The sequence below is a fragment of the Talpa europaea genome (assembly GCF_964194135.1).
Source record: "Talpa europaea genome assembly, chromosome: 13".
Taxonomy (NCBI): Eukaryota; Metazoa; Chordata; class Mammalia; order Eulipotyphla; family Talpidae; genus Talpa; species Talpa europaea.
In genome coordinates this window covers 85917408-85938672 of record NC_140080.1, presented here as the reverse complement: position 1 = coordinate 85938672, position 21265 = coordinate 85917408, and the positions used below count along the sequence as shown (strand labels likewise).

The following is a 21265-nucleotide window of genomic DNA, read 5'->3' as shown; positions in this document are numbered from 1 at the left end:
TGATGGCAGAAGGAACAAGTTTCGATCAGCAGGTTAGTCGTTGAGAAGCAGATCATTTTAATTTTATAAGCTCAGTGTTCCACTGGCTTTGAGAAATCCCCTGTTATTTTTCTCCTCCCATCAAATTCACAAATGTCTGCCGACTCATACCTGCCTAAGTGATGCCTGGCATGGTGTGAGCAACCCAGAATCCTGCAGTTGGCATTTCCTTACGCAGTGTGGCTAGCCTGTGGTGGCTTATGTGGCTGAGTAAACTGGAGAGACATTTTGAAAAGATTTGTTGACCTGTTATCAAGGAATCCCCTTTCTTCCTCAAGCAGGTTTTGGGTGTGTTTATGGAGTAGAGGGTTAAAGGGTGGAGTAGAGATTGTTCTTATTTATAAACATTATAACCATACTGTATTTACACGTCATTTCTGAATGCTACCCTCTTGTTTGGACTTTTAGAAAGCCTTTGTTTGCATGACTTATTTCTTGAGTTATTAATTTATTAGTGAAAATGACTCCTGGGGCATCTTCTCCCCTGGTTTATTCCCTTAGGAGAACATTTTTGAATGTACTCTACCGCCATTGTATCTGTTAGGATTTGGGACCCTAACATGGCATTATTTGTTGCTTTTTCTGTTTCCCGTTTGGCACATGCTAATTCCTGTGGGCATTTTCTTTTGAAAGTGATGAGATTTTCACTGTCCAGCAGTAGGCCGCATTTGCTAGAGTTATTGAACTCTGAAATAGGAAACCTGTGGGAGATCCCTTTTACCCTCCCAGAAGCTATTGCTTCAGCAAGGGAGAATTACAGCCCCATGACTGAGAATTTTAAAATACTTGATTGACTAAAACTTCCAGAGGTTTTGTTTCAGGTAATTGCAAGAAAATCAACATTTCTTTGTGGCCAGTGAAGCCAGTGTTCCTGGCTGTGTTCTCATCCAGTTGCTTCTCATATTTCCCTTGCAAACTTTCCCATTGGTTAGGGGCGGTGGAGCAATTTCAGTGGCTGGCTGGTGGAAATGTTTGGGAGAACATTTGCGTATCAAAGCAGCCTAAATATTTGCAAAAATGTTTGCTTGAGAAAAAAGAATCCACTTAGGATTAGGAAGTAACTGCTTAAACATTTTAAAAGCATTTGTGATTTCCCAAAGTATGCTGTCCTAGAGCCAAGGCTCAACCTGAATTTCAGAGGGTCATACCAGAACCCATATTTTTAAAAAGCTCATAAGATAATGAATATTTTACTTGATGATTAAGGTCTTTATGTGTGATATAAAAATGCAAAAACAAATGATAGAAATATATTTTAAAATTAATTTGTGTATCATTTACTGAACCTATAAAGCAAAAGATGTAGAGAAAGGACCTCAGGAAGTAATGGAATATTGAATAGCTCTGACACCATTCTTTTCCTCTAGTATGTATTTTTTACCCTATAAAACACAATTGTGTTGCTGTGATAGGACATTTGCTTCTTTTGGAGTCCATAGCTCTTCTCTTAGTAGTAATGATTTGAATAGCAGATCTCTCTCTCTCTTTTCTTTGGTAGAGTTTAAATGTGGGCATTTTTGTGTGTGTGTGTGTTCAGATGATTAAACTTTTATCTGCCTTTCACTGATGGTTTGGAAACAGTAGATATAAAACTCAGGGCAGGCCAATTTTTCCAATTTGTTAACAATGTAGGATTTGAGCGTTGACAATTACTGTACTTAAAAGCCCCTCGGATCAGGTGTTATTTTACCATCTGGACATTTTAATTAGTAATAAAAATGTGGATCTGGATACACAAAACTAGGATCTATAGTACACAGTGGCCCAATGCACGCTCTTGGTGTTGAGGTATATAGGTGGTTACATTTTACAAGTGTGTGTCTGCATGTGTGCTCATGTGTAAGTGTAATTGTGTGTTAAGTATGTGTTCATTCTTTGTAGAAACCCAGGTGTAGGTTTCCTGCACCTTTTTCAAATGGACACTGTCATAGTACCAAAAAATTAGGCCACTTTTCTTGAATAAAGTGTGTAATATATATTCTTGCATTCCTAAGTAGTACTTGCCTTTCTCTCTTTAATGCTCATACTTCATCATGTAGAAAGTGGACTCCTATGGCAGCAGAGTGCTGACGTTGGAGGTGACTTGGGCACGAGATATACCCCTCCATTTCATAGCTGTGTGCCCTAAGGCAAATAAATTGACTTCTCTGAGCTTCTGAGCTTCCTTTTTCTCTCACAAATAGAATGACAGTTTTGTCATAATAGTTATGATACCTGCTATGACAGAATTGGTGAAGCTTATAACAGCATGTATGTGAAAATACAAGGAACTATAACAATTGATTTCTAGTTGGAATTACCAGTTCATAAAATACTATATAAAAGTTGTCTAATTTCCAAAAATAAACGATGCAAAGATTATATTAGATTATTCACAAATGGTAATGTTAGGGCCATCAGAAAATGTGTTCATAATTTTAAACATGAAGCAGAATGGTCCATGTTTATAAAGTGTCTGGATATGCTCTTTGAAATAATGTTATTCTTAATTAAGGCAGAAGCGGGTACATTTGAGGGAAATAGTGACCCTCTGGAGAAATGGAGAGTGAAAATAGTTTAGGGAAATGAGTCTTAGCATCTTCTCTTTCGGAAAGATGCATATATGGTTCTCTTAATCATTATGAATTTCATGTTTGCAAACCAGTGTGAATACTTAAATGATAATCATTATTGTTTAGGAAAAAATCGTGCTTTACAATTGATATCATATTATATATAAATTTGCTCAAGAACATGTTTTCCTCAGGAAGTGAGGGAGTTGATGAAATTACTGTTTGAGACAGGACCAGATGTGTTTGACACAGGACCACTTTTACAGAAAGATTTTTCATTATAGATCCATTTTCTCTTCCTGAGAAATAACATTTGTATTATTTATTTGGGAGAATGCTATAATGATATATCAGGGGCATAACGATTCTGTTTTGGTCATTTCATTAATTTCATCTTTCTCTCCCTTATTGTAATTAATGCATACCTTGATTATAGTACAAATATTATTTCTATTGCATTGCTTCCAGTATCAAATATTTATTACTATAGACAATCCAATTTTAATAAGTGTCTTAGAAAGATTTTATATAACTTGTCTCTGGGACATGGTTTTAGCAGGAGTATTCAGAGTTCTTTGGAGGGGAATGTCAGGAGGAGCTAAATTGTAAATTCAACTGAGGCAGCCATCAGTGAAGTCATTAATTTGGTAAATATTAAGTAAACCACAGAAGAAACAGGAACATGCCAGTTGTGACTGTATACTTGAGAATTTTTACACCTAAGAATGGAAACCAGTTTCATTTAATGTCCCATCAGTTTCATTTAAATGTTCCAATCTAGTGACCAGTTCCATTTGCATATTCTAATGTAGTGAACATACAGGGTCTGCTTATTATTTGCCTTGATAATTTTTAAATTGTACTACAAGTCCTGTTCTTTGAAACTCCATTTGATATAAATGGTCATGGGAACTTTAACCTTTAGATTTAAGTACGCCCCCCCTTCCATCATGAGATGAGAAAGAAATTGTGGAGTTTCTCAAAAATTGTCTCATAAGAGGAATTCAGTTAAAAATTGGGGGAACAGCATTTGAAATTTAATAAAAAAAATAGAGTAATTCAAAGTAAAGTCTGTAGCCAAACTCCTTAATTGTGATGCATTTGCTGAGTTCCCCTCTTCCATCGTCGGGCCTGCTCTGATGCCATATGGCCTACCATGGAACATTTAACTTGTCAGATATAATGGATTGTCCTGGAAGCAGATTTTTGCTTTGAGCACTCGGCTCCTTTCTTGCATTTCACTCTCAGCTCCAGGCTGCAGGATGAAAGATTGTGGTAGAAATACAGAGAAGAGACACACAGTTGATTCCCCTTAAGAGAGTGACCTATATGCCACAGAATTTTACCCACGTAAAGAGGCATTATCCCCGTCACTGGCCTTAGCAGGCTGCATGTCAGAATCATTTAAATTTGCCTGGACTTAACAGATTGTGCAAACATTTCAGAATTGAGTGCTTAGGAATAATAAAACATCGTCATTTTAACTTATACAGAAACGACGTGGCCACATCAGCCAAAGGATATCATTTATTATGACCTACATGTAACCTAAATCACCTGGTTTGTAGATGCTGTAAATTAAGTTTAACTCTCAAAACTAGAGAATGCTAGAAATAAATATCACCTGATGGACCTGTCCTGTAGTTTCATTGTTTTTATGTCCTGTGACTTCATTGTTTTTATTTGGTAAGTAAAAGTAAGATTGAAATGATCACCTGGGTGGGTGGACTAGTGGAAATGAATTTTCCTACCAAACTCTCCATCTTGAAACTTAAGAGCAGACCTTCTTGAATTAGAGATTAAATATCCCATGGATTATTTTTATTTTAATCTACAAATGTAGGAATTACAGTATTTGATGTTGATTTTAATTTGTGTTCCATGAGGTGACTGATTTTTTTTTTTCCTTGAAATTTTGTGATACTGTTTCTGAAATCAAAAGCATGGATGTACTAGGAGGAGTTTTGTGACTTTTGCATTTACGGGAAGACTCCCTTAAATGTACTTATATAACTGCAACGTATTTTCCCAATGTAACCTGCTGTAATCCCAAGGCAATTAGAATATAGTGGCTCAGAATAGAAAATTTACAGATAATAAGTACAAACCAGTGGAAAAGTAACTTATGTTAACTTATGTTCACCCTAAAGTGGTAAAATGGTATATATTTTACTGCTCTAGGGTTACAAAATATTGATTAAAGCATTTGTATACGACACATGGAAACACACTATGAGACTTTGCAAAGGATAATTTAATATACTCACCAAAACACGTGTGTTTTGTCAGACATTTCATATTTAATTTAATTCTACAAATTCATGTTATAGTTAATTCTAAGTTTGTAGAATCTGTAGAGGCCTTGAGAACTGATACAGCCTCACTGCCATACAAAGAAGTATTTCTTTTTTAATGAACAATCTTCCAGAAGCAGTTAAGAAATCTCTACAAAGTCAGTATTTAATAATAAAGTGTACTTGTGTATTTTTCTACTAATTCTAACTTGAGCATATTTGCTTTATTAATGCCACAGGTAGGATGATTCCCTCCCCCACCAACCCCCCAAATTTAAATTTCTGTCAGGCTTAGTCCTAAATGAGCTTGGGTGGTGCCCTGACAGTCATTTCTTATTGGGACATGTGCGCCCTCTGCTGGCTTCTCAGATGGGAACCTGCTGGTGTCTGGGGTTCCTAATTTCACTTTTCAAGGTTGGTTTTTTTTTGTTTTTTGTTTTGTTTTGCTTTTGCACTTTTACACACATAGTCACATATTTTCTGTCATTACAAAGTTGTTGGTTAATACTGAGAATGGCAGCTAATTTGTTTTTATTTGGAAATACAAATGTTTTGGGTTTTTTGGTAATTTTTGGTTTGTTTTTGCTCACAGATTCCTGATAGTTCAAATAACATGTAAAGTATATGCTACTCTTGAGGTTTTAAGGGGTTGATTTCATGACCATTATCATATTTTCATTGCTTTGATGGCTCCACCTGGCCTATTTACACTTAAGTATTTTTGTTTGCCTAGTTGGGATTGGAACTTAAAAGGTATAAATCATTGAAATTTTAGAAAGTGAGTCTTTGTATGTAATGGATGTGGCAGACTGGAGAACCTCCTGATAGGGTTTTCACTTGTAAAGGAGAATGAGAGTATATTTACATTGTAATGTTTTATAAAGGCATTTTTGATTTCTTTGCAAACCAAATTAAGCTCTCTTCCCTGGCGGATGTTGAAAATTGCAGTTTGAGTGGAACATTTTTTGTTTTATTTTGCTGGTTTTGGTTGTTGTTTATGAAGTGTGAAATGGTAAGGAATCATATCACCAATGGTTTCCTTATTTCCAGGTCAAAGCATGACTCACGCAAGTGCAGTTACAGAGGGAGTCCTGACCTCTCTGCCATAGCTTGGGTGGAAAGGACATGGGTCCTGGCAGTGAAGACCTGGGCTCTGTATATATGTCTTAAAAATAGCAACAATTTTTGTTGACAGCTTCTTTCTAATAATTATGTATAAGTGACTTTTACATATCTGAAATGAAATGATTTGATTGAATTAATTTCATGATTGTTATATAGAGAATTTTTCCTTTTTTGGTCTTACATTTGCAAATTTCTCTAATATGAGAAAAAATTCCATCAGTATCCCCAAAATATTAAATTTGATCACAGAGCTTAAAGGTAGGGATAGGAGAGATGTCATTTAAGTTTTTTTCCCCCCATCTTTTCATTTTACAGTTTTAGATTCTAGTTACTTTATACTTTGTTTTAGCATCAGGTTTTATTTACTTTGATTTATTTAACATTGTCAAATAGCTATGACGTGCATTATAACAAGCATCAAGTTCCCATTAAATCTGTTATGGCATTTGGCATGAATCTCAGATACATGGCTTTCCTGTTGCCACCTAATACCACCATGAGGTTGTGTTATGTGCTCTTCCTCTTGGATTCTGTTTCCACTACACCCTTGCTGATGCATATTATTGGATTTATTCCCTATCACTTCAATTATTTGAACTCTTATCTCTTGAATAATGGACACTGTTGACACTCCAGCATCAGCACACAGTACACAGAAGTGCCCCACAAATATGTATTCCCAATTCTTGTGATTTTTGAATATCTTTTGCAGTTATTCACATAAGAGCTTCTGCAAGTTTCAAAACTGTAAATTGTTGTCTGCAAATATCCATTTCTTGTAATGTTGCTTTCTTGCATATTTTTTGATAGGATGAGGTCATTGTTCTGACTACACGCCCCTTTTTCCTCTTTTCTCTTCCCCACACCATCATCCTTCCTCTGTCTCTGCTCTTCCTTCCTGAGTCCCACCCCTGACCTTCCTCTCTTGATTTAGTCAGGCTCAGTGTGTTCATTAAGTAGGAGACTTTTTTTTTAAGATTTATTTATTTATGCATACAAGATTTGGGGTACAGGCCAGAGGTGTGGGGGGTGAGAGGATTCACCAGAGACAGAGTGGGAAACAGAATAGGCAGACTGACTGAAATGCACTGCTGAGGGGAGCAGCCGGTGTGGGCGAGTCAGGAGAGGTCTGCTGCGCCATATGGGTTGCTTCCTGGCGGACCGGGGGATTGAACTCGTGCTACAGAGGCTGCGGATTGCTTCATAGGTTGTGTTTTAACCCCTTGCGCCACCAGGGAGGCCCAGGAGACTTTCCTTAAACATCACTTTGTGGGACTCAATGGCATGTGTACTTTGACACTGTTTACCCCCAATTTTGGTTGTCTTGGGTCCATTCTCCCAAAGTTAATCTTGAGCAAGTTTCCGATTCTGTATCTGCTCTATGGATAATCTTAATTTATTTTGGATCTGAGGTGTTTCCCCCCAGCGTCTCAACAGCATATGTTTAGGGAATGTAGACCAATTATAATTCAGTGCTAAGGCTAGAGAAATGGCCATTTAACTATATTACAGACACCTGTATAAATGACATGTGGATTATCTATCTAGAGTTTAAAATGTTACTTACATGTGTGTGTATATAAAATACATATATGTATTATACCTATGAATATACTATACAAGAAATATTCATAAATCTCCCCCAGACCCTTTATTTTTGTAGTTTGGAGAATCATATCAAATATTAAAGAGATGATAATTGTAATATTGTTGATTGTAAGCTCAGCTTGGAAGATTGAGTCCATCATTTACATACCAGAGTGGTAAAATATGTCATTTTCCTACATAGACACTCTAGAACAAATTTAATACTAAACCTTTTCTTCTGTTTTCTCTTCTACTTTTAATCAGTTTGCTGATTATTACCTTTTACTATTGCTAAGATTCTTAGAGCACCCATTCAATGGGTAGCGGATAATTTATTGCCAAAAGGTATTTATGTAGTGAATTGTAGTTTCTGGTTTTCTTAAAATTTGATGATAAATTCCAAAAATTTAGCAAACCAGCTATCAAAGCTATACATCAAACCAGCTATACATCATGTTGTCACTACTGAATCTGGGCAGAAATATCCTACATCTCCTCTGGGTGGGCCAAAGTACAAGGTTTCCTTCCTCTGTATGGGCTTAGAAAGTCTTTAGAGGACAGAATACACGAGGGACAGGGCTTTTTCAATTAATATACTGAACACTGTTCACTAGACATTGATCATGGAGTCTAAGGTGCCTCTGTTTGGGGATAGAATGGGGAAGAGATGCTTTCAGAACTGTGGTCTTTGGGGGCTGATAGGAGAGGATTGCCTTCTACCTCCAGGATGCATATCTTGGAAGTCTCTTGTTTATTAGGAGAGTCTACTTAGCAGTGTGGAATTAATTTCTTTTAAACAACCAGCCTTCGTTAGTGGAGATGAAAAAAAAAAATGGTGAGGCCTGGTACACTGCTAGACATGTAACTGAAAGGGCCTCAAAGATCAATAATTTCCTGTCCCTTTAAAGACATCTTACTGAATTGGTTGGCTCCAGGTAGTAATCTTTTGTTGTTTTGTTATCCACCAGCTTACCAAATTCATTGGCTTTCTAACTAATATAAATTTAAATGCTATTCCTGTCAGTTAAATTGGCTACTCTCATCGCTTACTCTTAATTCTACCTTGTTAGACTGAGTAAAGTTTTATTTAAAAAGAAAAAGAGAGAGAAAATGCCAAATCCCACTCCAATGAATGCAAGCACCCTGGGGTAGAGAACCCCAGAATCTGTTTTTTTTTTTTTGTTTGTTTGTTTTTTTAATAGAGGCATGCTTTATTTATTTGTTTGCTGGTTTGTTTGTTTGTTTTTGTTTATACATGCACTGGGTACAGTCAGAAGCGCTGGAGGGTGAGAGAATTCACCAGAGCCAGAGCGGGGAGCAGAGCAGGCAGAAGGACCGAAGTACACTGCTGAGGGGAGCAGCGGGCGGCAGGAGAGGTCTGCACGCCATGCGGGACCCTCCTCCGAGCAGCCGGGGATCGAACCGGCGCCGCAGAGGCCGTGCGCAGCTTCGCAACCCAGCGCTCAACCGCTGCGCCACCGGGGAGGCCCCCAGAATCTGTTTTTAAGAAAAAAGTCTTACTGGGCCTCCCCGGTGGCGCAGCGGTGGGTTGTGAAGCTGCCCGCAGCCTTTGCAGCACAGGTTCGATCCCCGGCTGCTCCCTCGCCACCGGAGGAGGGTCCCACATGGCGCGCAGACCTCTCCTGCCGCCTGCTGCTCCCCTCACAGTGTACTTCGGTCCTTCTGCCTGCTCTGCTCCCCACTCTGGCTCCGTGAATTCTCTCACCCTCCCGCGCTTCTGACTGTACCCAGTGCTTGTATAAATAAATAAATAAATCTTTAAAAAAAAATTCTTTACAATCCTGGGAAGCACAGCAATAAAAAAAAAAAAAAAGAAAAAAGAAAAAGTCTTACTGACAGTTCTCATGATTAACAAGTTTTCTTAGCAACAGAATTGAACTTGGAGGCATTGCTTTCCTCTGTGCCATACTGTGTCTTCCTTTCCTCCTAAGAATGCAGTGAAAATATGTTATTTCTGCTTGATTTTGGTACCATTAGTTTATGTTGTACATTAACTCTTTTTCATTTATATAAGAAAAACTGTTACGTTTCTTCAAATAAAAAAAATAAGCTTTCAAATGCATATACTGTTTCTTCAGAGGCCACAAAGTCCTTAATTGTCTTGGTTATGCCTGATCATCATGGTCACAAATGGCAATAAAAATATAGATGAGGGTAGGTAGAGCTATTAAGATCTTATTCACATAAAGCCAGTGGTAAGTTACTCATTAGAAGTAAGTTGCCTGATTTCGGGGTTGCCCTTAGTCCTTCAGGTCTCTAGGGGACCCTTGTACAAATTGCTGATTCAGAAAATCATTACTCTGGTGGCTCAAGTGGCACTTTAGTGGCCTTAAAGAGTTATTTGACACACCTCCACAAACAGCTAAGTTATCCCCATGATTATGTTGATTAATTGCACACTCTGTGGAATTAGTGTTATTTTCAGTGAAAGATTTTCCTGCATTTGGAAAATAAAGCATAAAACTCATGCGCTTTAATTTGATAATGTGTGCACTTCTCCTAAGCACAGCACTGGGTGAGGGAAATATATTGGCTGTTGTCTAGAACATGTAAAATGATGTAAGTCAGTTCTTTGATACTACATTGAGAAGGTGGGTTTTGATGTACCGGAGGATGTTTACTTAAAATGTTTAGCCATTCTAACATTTTCATCTATCAAAGGACTTTAGAATTCCTCCTTGACTTATTACTTACTGAGTTAATATGATTTTTTTTGGGGGGGGGCGGGGTGGGTTGTGATAGTGAGAAGAAGCTGGAATAATCTTTTTGCTACACTTCTTTGCTGACAGATACCTACAATTCTCAATGGAGGGGGCAGAGAGAGAGGTGGCATATTGTAAAACAGTGCTTTGGCACTTGAATTGGAAGTTTATGTTCTAGCGCCATCTCTTAATATCTATGTAACTTCTTATATTTTCATAAGCTGGTTACCTCTTCTTAATTTTAGTGACCTTCTCTATAAAAATAGAAATCAAAATACCCACCTAGTGAAGTGTTAAGAATGTATTGCCTTTTAAATAATCTTAAGTTGCACTGCATGCTATGTAGAGCTTCTCAAATGGGAGTGCTCTCAGGAGAACTGAGTATAGATTCTGAACCATGGGCAGTCCCCACAGACGCAGTGATGGCGATGCCTCAAGACACTCAGCATATCTGGGATTCGATTACGCCCACTGTTCTGATTGAAGACAGCGGAGTGTCTAGACAAGATGAGGTGAATCAGTGATAAAAAGCAGCCAAAATTCATAATTTCCTAGGATTGGAGATATACATCATTTCTGAGTATTTTATTTTCATGACTTCAGAACTTCAGTGGAAGAGAGGCCAATGCCAGGCTTTCTGGGAAGATGGCTTGCTGCCCCTCTTTCCCGTTACCTTTTGCTCTAAGTTCTGTGGCTGATCACCTTTCCCCTCCACTTTTCTTTCTGTTCTCAATTTAGGAAAATCATTTTTCTAGATTGTGAAATGATTGCCTTATCTACTAGAATTGCCGAGGGTTTTTTTTTTAAGCATAAAATTTATTTTAAATTTGGGTTTTTCAGTGCCTGTGGTTGAAGGCAGAGTTGTCCTGCTATATTACGATTTTGTAAGGAGAACCAGTGTTCGTTTTGGAATTTTAGAAATCAGGAGAATGACACCAACTTATAATTTTTTGGGAAACCTAGACTCTAACCTCCCAACTAGAATCAGGGATAAGTAAACTGACTGGTTTGTTAGAATAGTGGTCTATTTGCGTAGAAACATGAAATAGTCAGAAACGTTTTAGATCAATTTAAATAAAATAAAATTTGATTTTTGAGCTTTTATTTATTTGATAGGAAACTATAAACAGTAACCTAACACATTTTTAGTGTTAACTTTTTTATAACAGTTCTTAAAGTTTTTCAGGACTTAGTAGAAAAAATAAATAGGAGTAGGTATGTGTATTCAGGTAAGTTTAGGAGACATAGTATTAAACTAAATGTCATCAATACTTTCTTCTCAGACTCCAACATGGAAATTTCTGGGGGAGGTATCTGGATAGCTTGTAACCTTTCTTAGGTCTTCTTAATTAGTCTCCCTTTTGTTAACCAGTATTGGGGTTACTCTTGCACAGATGACTCTTATGACCACTGCTGTGACGTCTTATATTTTAATTATATTTTTACATTCACTCTTTTCTGTGCATTTTAAGGCAGTCACTTTTCACATAGGGACTATGTAGAAATGAAGTTTGCTGCCATGTTTTCGCTGATTAGTTCGAGTTAACGTGGAAATGGTTACAGTTTATTGTAGGACATCACCGTTCTGGTGTACATCATTTACACAGATTTAAAGTACCTAGAGACCTTTTAGAAATAAAACACCATGTAAATGTAAATTATCACCACCTATAAGACACTTTCATTAATTTCATATCAAATTCATGAGTGTTTTGAGCTCTGGGATTTGAGTCTTCAGTAGTGGGTCTTGTTTACTTATAGAGGTGGTTCCTGAAGTTTAAATGCCAGTTGCACAGCATAGTGCTAAGATCACAGTCTTTGGAGTCAAACTGCCAGGGTTTGAATCCTAGCTCTATTGCTTAACTTCTGTGTCACCTTGGATAGTTGTCTGTATCTCAGTTTCCTCATCTGTAAAATGGTGTTTATATTATTACCAGCCTCCTGGGGTTGTTCTGCAGATTGAATAAATCAGTCTACATAAGTCCTTTGTGTAGTGGGTAATAAATGGTAAAGGCTCAGCTATTCTTATGTAGGCAAGGAAAAAGATGAAAGGACTTTAAATAACAACCTCATCTTTATTTCGGAACCATTAAAAATTCCAGTCATTGTTTAATGAAGTAATCTCTTAAATATGCAAAAGAAAATAGAAAGCAAAATTAATAGGGTTATCAGGGATGGGTTGGGCTTGGGGATTGGGACAGAAATTTATTCAAAGTGAAACTTGGTTATGATGAGTTCTCTAGCCTGATGTGAGGGGACAAAAGCCCCATTCTTCAGTTCCCAGAATGAAAATTCACAGTGAAAAAGCTTTGCCTTATATTGTCCCTCAGCGTCACATAATTTTTCATCAAGGTTTTTTATTGAATAATATATTCCATCGCATAGGTACATCTTTTACAGTGGTGGGTGAAACACCTACCATTTATATATAACTCTCTAAGTGACCTTTTAAGAATGAAAGGCTAGAAACACAAATAGGAACTTGTTATTTTCCTACTGGCCAACCACCAATGTGATCTTCTGTATCACAGCTTATCTCCAGAAATCGTATTCTCGATCGAGAATTGTCCAGGTGTAGTCATTTTCAAAGGAGATGCTTCTTATGTGTCTCCCTGGGATGGATGTATGAGACCATATTTTCCTTCATGTAGTATTTGCATTCTCATCCAGTTCTTTTGACATTCCTTTACAGTAGGATACCCTGAAAATATTGGGGAAAAAATAGAAGTCAAATGGAAAATTATATAAGAATATGAAAATATCACAGTTGGAATTATATAAAAATGTATTAAGCATACTTACTCCAACTAAAAACATATTCTCCTTATCCTCCTTTATTCAATAAAGGATTATTGAATAAATCAGCAAAATTATTGGCCTTTTAAAAATTGGAAGTAGTTCATCTTTTCTGCTTAGATTAGTTTTTTCAAGGGCAACAGAAAAAGCAAGCAAATCCTTTATTGATTGTCAATTGGTGCCATTTTTAATCATCAAATTTAAATACAAATTTTAGCAGCTGATGGGTTCAATTTGGACAAAACATGGGTTGACTTTCTGGATTGTTTGCTCACTGTAGCTACCGACTTGTTCTAGAGAAGAGGCTGCGTGTTGATCTCCTTTGTCTCTAGAAGGATTGATTGACGGGTGTTGTGTCTGCTCATTTACAGCGTTTTTCTTGTTTAATTTAAAAAATTGTGACATAGTATTACATGTTCCTTGTATACATCATTTTTGCAGAAGAAAGTTGTTTAGCCAATATGTCGACTTAGTTTATGAAATCCTCTCTATAGCTTTCATTCAGCCTTCAGTATATCCCATTAGGTCATATCACTCGTTTCATGCATGGCAAATCGTCACCAGCAGCAAAATTTAACATTTGGTCCTTTTAGGTATAAAAATGAATCAACTGCTTGACAAGATTTGTTTCTGCTATATATTTCAGGATCCCCTCCCCCCTTCACCCCCCCTTTATGGGCACACGACAAATGTTACTAACGGGTACTTTTAGTTTTTAAAATATGGACAACAGTACTCTATGCCGTAAAAGACTTGAGCGATTAATGCTACCCTTATGCCTCTTTTGAGTAGTTTTAGCCATGGGGCTTGGCACTGCCACCATTGTCTTTGTGCCAAAAAATATCCGCAGCGGCTGTCGCATTCTAGTACTGGAGGGTTGTCTCGAAAATTCCGCAGTGAATGCGCCCGGCTTGTTCATCACTGCTCTCTCCTTTAAATATTGGAAAAATGCAATCCTTAGCCCTTCAAAGCTCCATTGTGGTTGTAGGGATGGGGGGAGGTGGGTGGTGAAGAATGGAGAAAGGAGGAAAGAGGCTTGTCCACCCCAGCCAGTTGGTATAAGTGACAAAAATCCTCGCCTGACATAAAGTAAACACCGATATTTAGGAGCTTTTATGTTCATGAGCACAGATAGTTACTTAAGAATCCTACTCAAACATGTTATCAGCACTCTTGAAAATTTTATTATCTGAAACAAATGTTCCAGTGAATTTTAAGCAGAAAATCGGCATCAAGACCATAGCTGATTTTTAGTGGACAATTTACACAAAAGATAAATACATATATGCACACACATAGATGTACATATGCACATCTTCATATGTACATATTTATTTCTAGAAACTGAGGTATCATTATAAAATGGCTGCTTTTTGTTATTAGGCATAGATATGTTTGAGAAAGTGCTTGGGTTTATCCACAGTCCCTGATTGTTTTGCTCCCAAACAGAGGTTTGGGCTATGAAGGCAGATTTACAGTTGAATTTGGGAACAAAAAGATGTAATAAAGTTAAAGGCTTACACTATCAGAATGAAATGTGTTCGCTCATGATCTCTGAAGCGATCTATTTGATGGTAAAAGTGAATGCTACAGATGAAATCTTTACAAGGAGCATAATCCTAAAAAAAAAAAAAAAAAAAAGTGCACCTCCCAGCCTCCTGCTGGCTGCGCTGCCTCTTTGGTACCTCGCAGACTTCGACAGAGTCCTGGACGGGTGCCCATTGATGTCATGGAAACACTCAAATTACTGAGAATGATTCATGTCTATGCTGGTCTCTTATCCTCCCCCACACAAACAGGAGTAGATTTTTAACCCTGACAACTTGTAATTTGCAGTGGGTTTATTTTTGTATCTGGATAAATATTTTTTAACAAGCAAAATTAAGATTAAGCAGTCTGTATCTGATATGATAGTAAAGAATGCCGGGTCCACGTAGCCAAGAGTACTTTGGGGACTGTGCGGCGTGAATTCATATTCTTCTCATCTCTCCCTCCTCCTCTTCCATTTCTACCCTCTTGTTCTTTCCATTTCACTGTCCCTCTCCCCATTTCTCTCTCTAGTTTCTCCCATTTACCCTCCTTCTCTCATCTCTCCCTCCCCCTCCCTGGTCCTTCCTACTTGCTTTGATTGTCTCGCTTTGAAACAATGGAAGAAATAGCCCTAACTTTTATATAATATGAATTGAGAGAGATCTGGTAGGAAATTTATCTCTGCAGGTCTACATGCTGGAGTTGACTTGGAAAATAATGCTGGGTGGTGCAATTTTGTAGGTGATAGCTGCAGTAATCCCTTCTAGAGGAAAAATAGCCTCCTTCGTTCAAACTGTATTTTACAATCCAGTTTTTAGAAATTACCAAACCAGGAGACTAAATGTTGGATTTCCTAGGAAGTGAGAGTAAATGCAATTCTGCTGTTTGACTGCCTCCTCCTAATTGTCTATGTTCTTACCTTTCTGTCTGTCTCTCTTCCTGCCCTTCTAGTTGTTAAACAAGTGCGTTATGTGGTGGTCGTTTAGAAACTTTTTAGATGTGAGAACTTAAGCAGGACTGTCATCAATTGGTGGCTCATACAGTCGAGTCTTTTCTGTTAGTAATATTTATAAAGAGAGGTCAAAGGCCATACTTAGCTTACATCTGACTTACATAGAAGAGTAAATATGTCTGAATGACTGAGAATTTGGATTGCTGGAACAGGTTGTGTCTATTCTTCACTGTAAAATTCTCATGTAATGAAAAGTTACTCTCTTAGATCTCCTGAGACTGCCAGTCCTTGAGATGTATCCTGTTTCATTGGAATTGGAAGTAATATGTACATTGATTTTCCAATAGGAGTGGGGGGTGGGGCCAAGTTCTGAAATTTGAGATTCATTGAAATCAGTTGGAAAGTTAATATAGGGGGAGAAAGGGTTAAATTTAAACTGAAGATTTGGTTTTCTTAAAAGCCATCTCCATTTTGTATACATAATGACTTCAGTGCAATGCACGCTTTTAATGCACGCTTAATAATATGATTTATTACAGATATATTCTCTGTGTGGTATCAGAAAGGCATACTCTCGTAGCTGGGTGATTCAACTAATTTTTTTTTTTAAATGCCTACTGTTACTTTTAGCATTTGTGTTAACTTGAAAGGGAAAAATTGGGTGGTTGTAAACTTTAGAATATCCATTCAGCCCCTCAGAACACTATCTTTGAACTTCCCCATTGGAAAGAGAATAATCCCCAAAGAGAATAGTATAGTCCCAGGTATAAATACAGTGTACTTAAAGCCCTAGTCTTGAATAAAGAAGTATCCTTTAGTGTTGGGTGGGGTGGGGTTTGTATTCTTGTTGCCTGACTTTATCGCTAGACCTTTTAAATGTCCTGGCTGGGCCAGTTTTCTATAACAGTTTTTTATATGTCACGAGCTAAACTCTACTGCTCAGATCCCTCATAATGTGGTTTCACGGTCTTCATTGCTGGTTATTAAGGCTAAACATACTTTAAAAAGAAACAATATGAGCCTTGATTCTATCCTTAGAACAGAAATAGCATCTGAGGCTCTATACATCCCTGTAGAGCAATCTATAGATAACATTTGGATTGTTGATATTGGAACAAGACAATGACCTTCCATTACCCCTTGTTTTGTTGGCTCTATTGGTAGAATCTGAATTTGGGTTCAGAGTGGGCAATTTTTCAAAAACCTTCTTTCCCAAATGTAAGTTCCATCATCATCTTGATCATGATGGGATTTACTCCTGGGAAAGAGAGTTTAAAAAAAATAAGAGAGAGACTCAGAATTTTGAATAGTTTCTTTGCTATATTCACCATCTGGAGAGCCTTGATTGATTAGCTTTGGCCTCACCATTAAGTGTCAATATAATCAATGGGAATTACTAGACTAGGGTCATTACATAGATAATTTGCCTGCTGTGTAAATAAAAATGAAATTGTTTAAATTTTGTGAGAGAGAAAGAAAGTGAAAATAAGGAATGACAATTTGTTTGTTAGAGAAAGTGGAGGCCATTGGAATGACAGTTTTTGGAAGTGTGGAGCAGTTTGGCTAAGAATAGGAATGAAGGATATTTTTTTTCCAGTTTATCATAGCCAGAGTGAGGAAGTGTTATTCCCTCTCTTGCTTGCATACATTGCCAGTAGTGCCTACTTTACGTATGTAAACATCGGGGAAGAGAAGTAGATGTCTGTTACCTGAAGGAGTTTTTTTTTAAGGAAAATCACAATTTACACCTTTTTTTGTTGTTGTTGTTTCTCTTGGCAGGTAAAACAGAAAGGGGCACATACTCATCTTATGGGAGAGAATCAAACTTACAGGGTTGCCATCAGGTAAGTGACAATTTTGTTTGGGGAAGGGTTGAGAGAATTAACCTGGTAAATCAGTTTCTTTTGTGAATTAGATTATGCATTTGAGCCTGTGACTCTACGGTGCACTGAAAGTATGCCGATGCCTCCCTTGTTTCAAAAGTAATGAAATAATACAGAGCTTGGAAGTCATAAACACCTCATCTTTAGATCTTTGCCGTATCAGAACTACATTCACTGGCTTGTTTTTATTTTTTAATCCATCAGCCGGTACCAGTGGCAACTGTTTGCAAACCAGCGATGTCGGTGAAAGTGGTTCTATCAAAAGAGTTTATTTGCAATTAGGAACTTAAGAATTTCTCAGACTGGAAATACTTTGTGCAGCCCTGTGTCAGACCCTCGGTTCGGGTGGCTCTTGCCCTAAATGATAGTTTTCCTAGGGGCTGTATGATGTTGTGTGGAAACAGGGTTGTATTGAGGGATAAAAATGTCTGTGAAAATATGATTTGTTGTCCCTTTTTGTTTCTGAATTGTTTTTGGCTGGAAGTCAAGGCCAGCAGGCTAACAGCAAAGCCGTCTCAAGGGAAGCATGCGTGAGCTAGAAAAATAAGAGTACTTTAATTAAATAATAAAATGCCAGTGTAATACAAAGGTATAGCATGCATGTGTTTGTGTCTCTGTGCACTCTGGATTTGCAGACTTTTAAGTCTCCAGAGAAAGCCCAGTTCTAAAAATACTGTCAATAGCCAAAAGTGTATGCTTTGTTTCCAGACAATTGAGTTTTTATAGCTGCTTTCTTTTTAATTTCAGTATCGGTATTAATCATATGTTTAAGATTTTTCTCTTTTTTTAAGATTTCAACCTTCTTTTTGTAAGAACATTGGTTTCTCACTTTGGAAAACTCCTGATAGAATTTAATAATCCTCTTTAATATTCAAAGCTTTCTACTGTTTTATTATTCACCCAAACAGAATGTATGTTCTTTTTTGTGTGTGTGTGCTAGAAAGAGAGTGCTGACTCTCTTGAATCCTTGTCACCTTTCACTTTTCTATAATGATATGAAAAAAAAAATCTATGTGGATTTTTTTTGACAACCTGTTTAATATATCCTGAAAAAATGCAAGCAGACGGTTTAAATAATTTCATAAGAGCCTATGTTTTCCTTATGTATCAGTCAGTCGTGTATCACTGAGAGTGAAATTCTAGGGGAGTTTTTTTTTTTTCTTCCTTTCTGGATATATTTGCATTTGTAAAGTTTACTCCTTTGGCCCAGCCACCAATTCAGTCATATTCGGCCTCAGAGATTTGCTGCTGTTGAGGGGAAGGGAGCTTGGGTAGGAACTCCTGCCGCACAAGCTGCAGAGTACAGTTCATGGCAGTTTGTTTGGAAAGAATTCTGCAGGAAAGAAATTTACAGCCATTCCAGCGCAACGGAAACATCTTTGGAATGTGAGTGCAAATGTTCGGGCTAGATAGCTGAGGCGACGAGCCTCTTAGTGCTGAGTCTCTGGTGTAAAGCCCTCAATTCCTACAGAAGAGCCTGTTCCTGTGTATCTGGTTTCTGAGGGTCAAGGCAGAGGTCGTTCGAGTTTGGGGGAGAAGAAAGTTGACAACATCCTTCCTTTTTGCAGATGGTCATGGCAGAGGTCTCTGTTTTTGCCGGGCCTCTTTTTCTGGTCCATGAGAGAATAGGCTTCCTCGTCCCTGTATCCTTTCTTACTAATAGGAATTGGCGTGATTCCTCACAGACACAAAGATTTCCTCTGCTGAGTAAGCGCGAGGCCCCTTAACTTGTGAAAGCATCACCCAGACTGTGTGAGTCTGTCTCTGTATGTGCAGGGACGCAGACCCTCCCTCGCTGTGTGGGAAATACTTCCCTCGGGTGAAACTGAAGTTAATATTTTTTGCAAACACAAGGTGAGAAGTGGAAAGGGGCAGAGGGTGGAGTAGAGGTGAACGGACTGGCGTGTGACGGCTGGATTTCTGGGCCTTGGGAGGCTCATTTTGAGACATTCAGGTTCAGGAAAATTCGCAAATTTTTTAGGAGTCTGACTGCATGTGCTTTTCTTAAAAAGTCTTCATGATATAGCTGTGGAGCGTGGAGACGCCTCATTCTTATTTTTGCTTCTGGGTTGTGAGTCTTGCAAGAACCGACTATCTCTGTGCTCAGTTTGGTCTCAGCAGTATTGTGAAGTGATGTGATTACTTAAGGATAAATAAAAGAGCGATTTTGGGGGAAATCCCGTAACTGAGGAAATAGGGGCTCGTGAAGAAAAGTGTACATATTATGAATTTCTGTTTTATGTGAAATCTGAGTCGAGCAGACCATAGCGTGTCTTCCAGTGAATGAGTTTTTCTTGTGCCGAGTTGTTTTTGAATCCCTGTCTCCAGCACCAGCTATGCAAACTAAAAAGAAAGGCAAAGTCTCGGTATCTTGGGCTTCATGTCTAAATAGCAGATCACAGCTGAAATGATTCCCCACTGTGTGGCAAGGTGAGTGACTCTCATGGAGGGGAGGCATTTCTTTTCTCCTGTTTACTACATTATAGAGATGCTGGATGGAAAACCTCTAGATGACATGCCCTCTGGAGCACTAAAACTGCTTTATTGTATTATAACAATGTAGCCTGTGGACTTAGAGGACTGAGCACTGTTGTGCGAGAACATCTCATTCCAGTGCCAGAGCCTTTTGTTTGATGTAGAGATGAGTGGTGGTAAGCAACAGGTAGTAAAGCGCCGTCCTGCAGAAAGAGAATATTATCTCAAAATGTATGTTGTTTCAAGAATGCATCAAGTTAAAAATACATATTTATTTTCCATTGTGTTTCGCTTGCGGATTTAACACTCGGAGATAGACATTTGTCTTTGGAAAAAGTGGATATTTTAGCTGAAAAACGAAAGTTGGCAAGTTCTTTATTATCAGTTCAGTTGTTTTCATTAAAAATAGTAATGGGATAATATGAATTCATGAATGCATTTCCACATGAAATTCTCGGAAATAAAAAATAACTCTTAGATTTTTGAAATTGTATAGAAAATAAACCAATGGACAAATCAAAGCGGCCCAGCGGACTTTTTTTTTTTTTTTAAATTTCTCTCTAAATGTGGCAAACTAATTTAAATCAAATTGGGGTACGGAAATCACACCCAGGCTTAAGCTGATCCTGCCAAATTGCAACCTCATACTACTTTCACTGGTGGAAAAAAAAAATTTATAATGGAAAGTCTGAAAGAAGCGAAAATGAAGTTTTTCATAAGATAATTTAACCTTACTGTGATATATAACTGATAGCTAATAACTAATGGGCATCATTGTAGATGACAGAAGGGGGAAATTGTCATTTGTTTTTGGTCTCTTGCTAGTTTGAATAGGATGTTTAGCGATTGCAAAATTGCAAACTTTTTTTTATCTTGGTGCGATCTTCTGTTTTTGAATGAGATGATGATGTCAACACAAATGATTGTTATTAAGGCAGAAGTTTTCCCCTTAAATGGAAGTTCAGCATTGATTATCAGGAATTGTTTGTCTTTTCTTTCTGGGATATAACCCAAGTCTAAAGCAATTGTGTCATTAGTATCTCCTGGGCAAGATTGTGTGTCTTCCAGTGACTAAGTTTTTCTTGTGCTGAATTGTGTGTGTGTGTGTGTGTGTGTGTGTGTCAGAGAGAGAGAGAGAGAGAGAGAGAGAGAGAGAGAGGGGCAGGAATATGGAAAGAAAGCTGGGCCTTATCTGAAAGTAATTACATGAGAATGTTAGGAGTTGGGCTTTTACTTTTCTGAAAACACCTCAGTGATTCCAATGTGCAGCAAGGTTTGATGATTTCCTAGAATGTTTTATAGGAATATA

General features: G+C 37.7%; 1 protein-coding gene across 7 annotated transcripts in view; it reads left to right on the top strand.

Moving 5' to 3' along the window:
• TCF4 (transcription factor 4) overlaps nucleotides 1-21265 on the top strand; it is a gene marked incomplete at both ends in the record, with an annotated part of 338835 nt that overhangs the window by 151695 nt on the left and 165875 nt on the right. For all 7 annotated transcript variants that reach the window (XM_084252844.1, XM_084252847.1, XM_084252845.1 and 4 more), the window contains one exon: nucleotides 17378-17442. In XM_084252844.1, the coding sequence (XP_084108970.1) occupies nucleotides 17378-17442 (65 nt within the window). The remainder of the gene's footprint in view (nucleotides 1-17377; nucleotides 17443-21265) is intronic.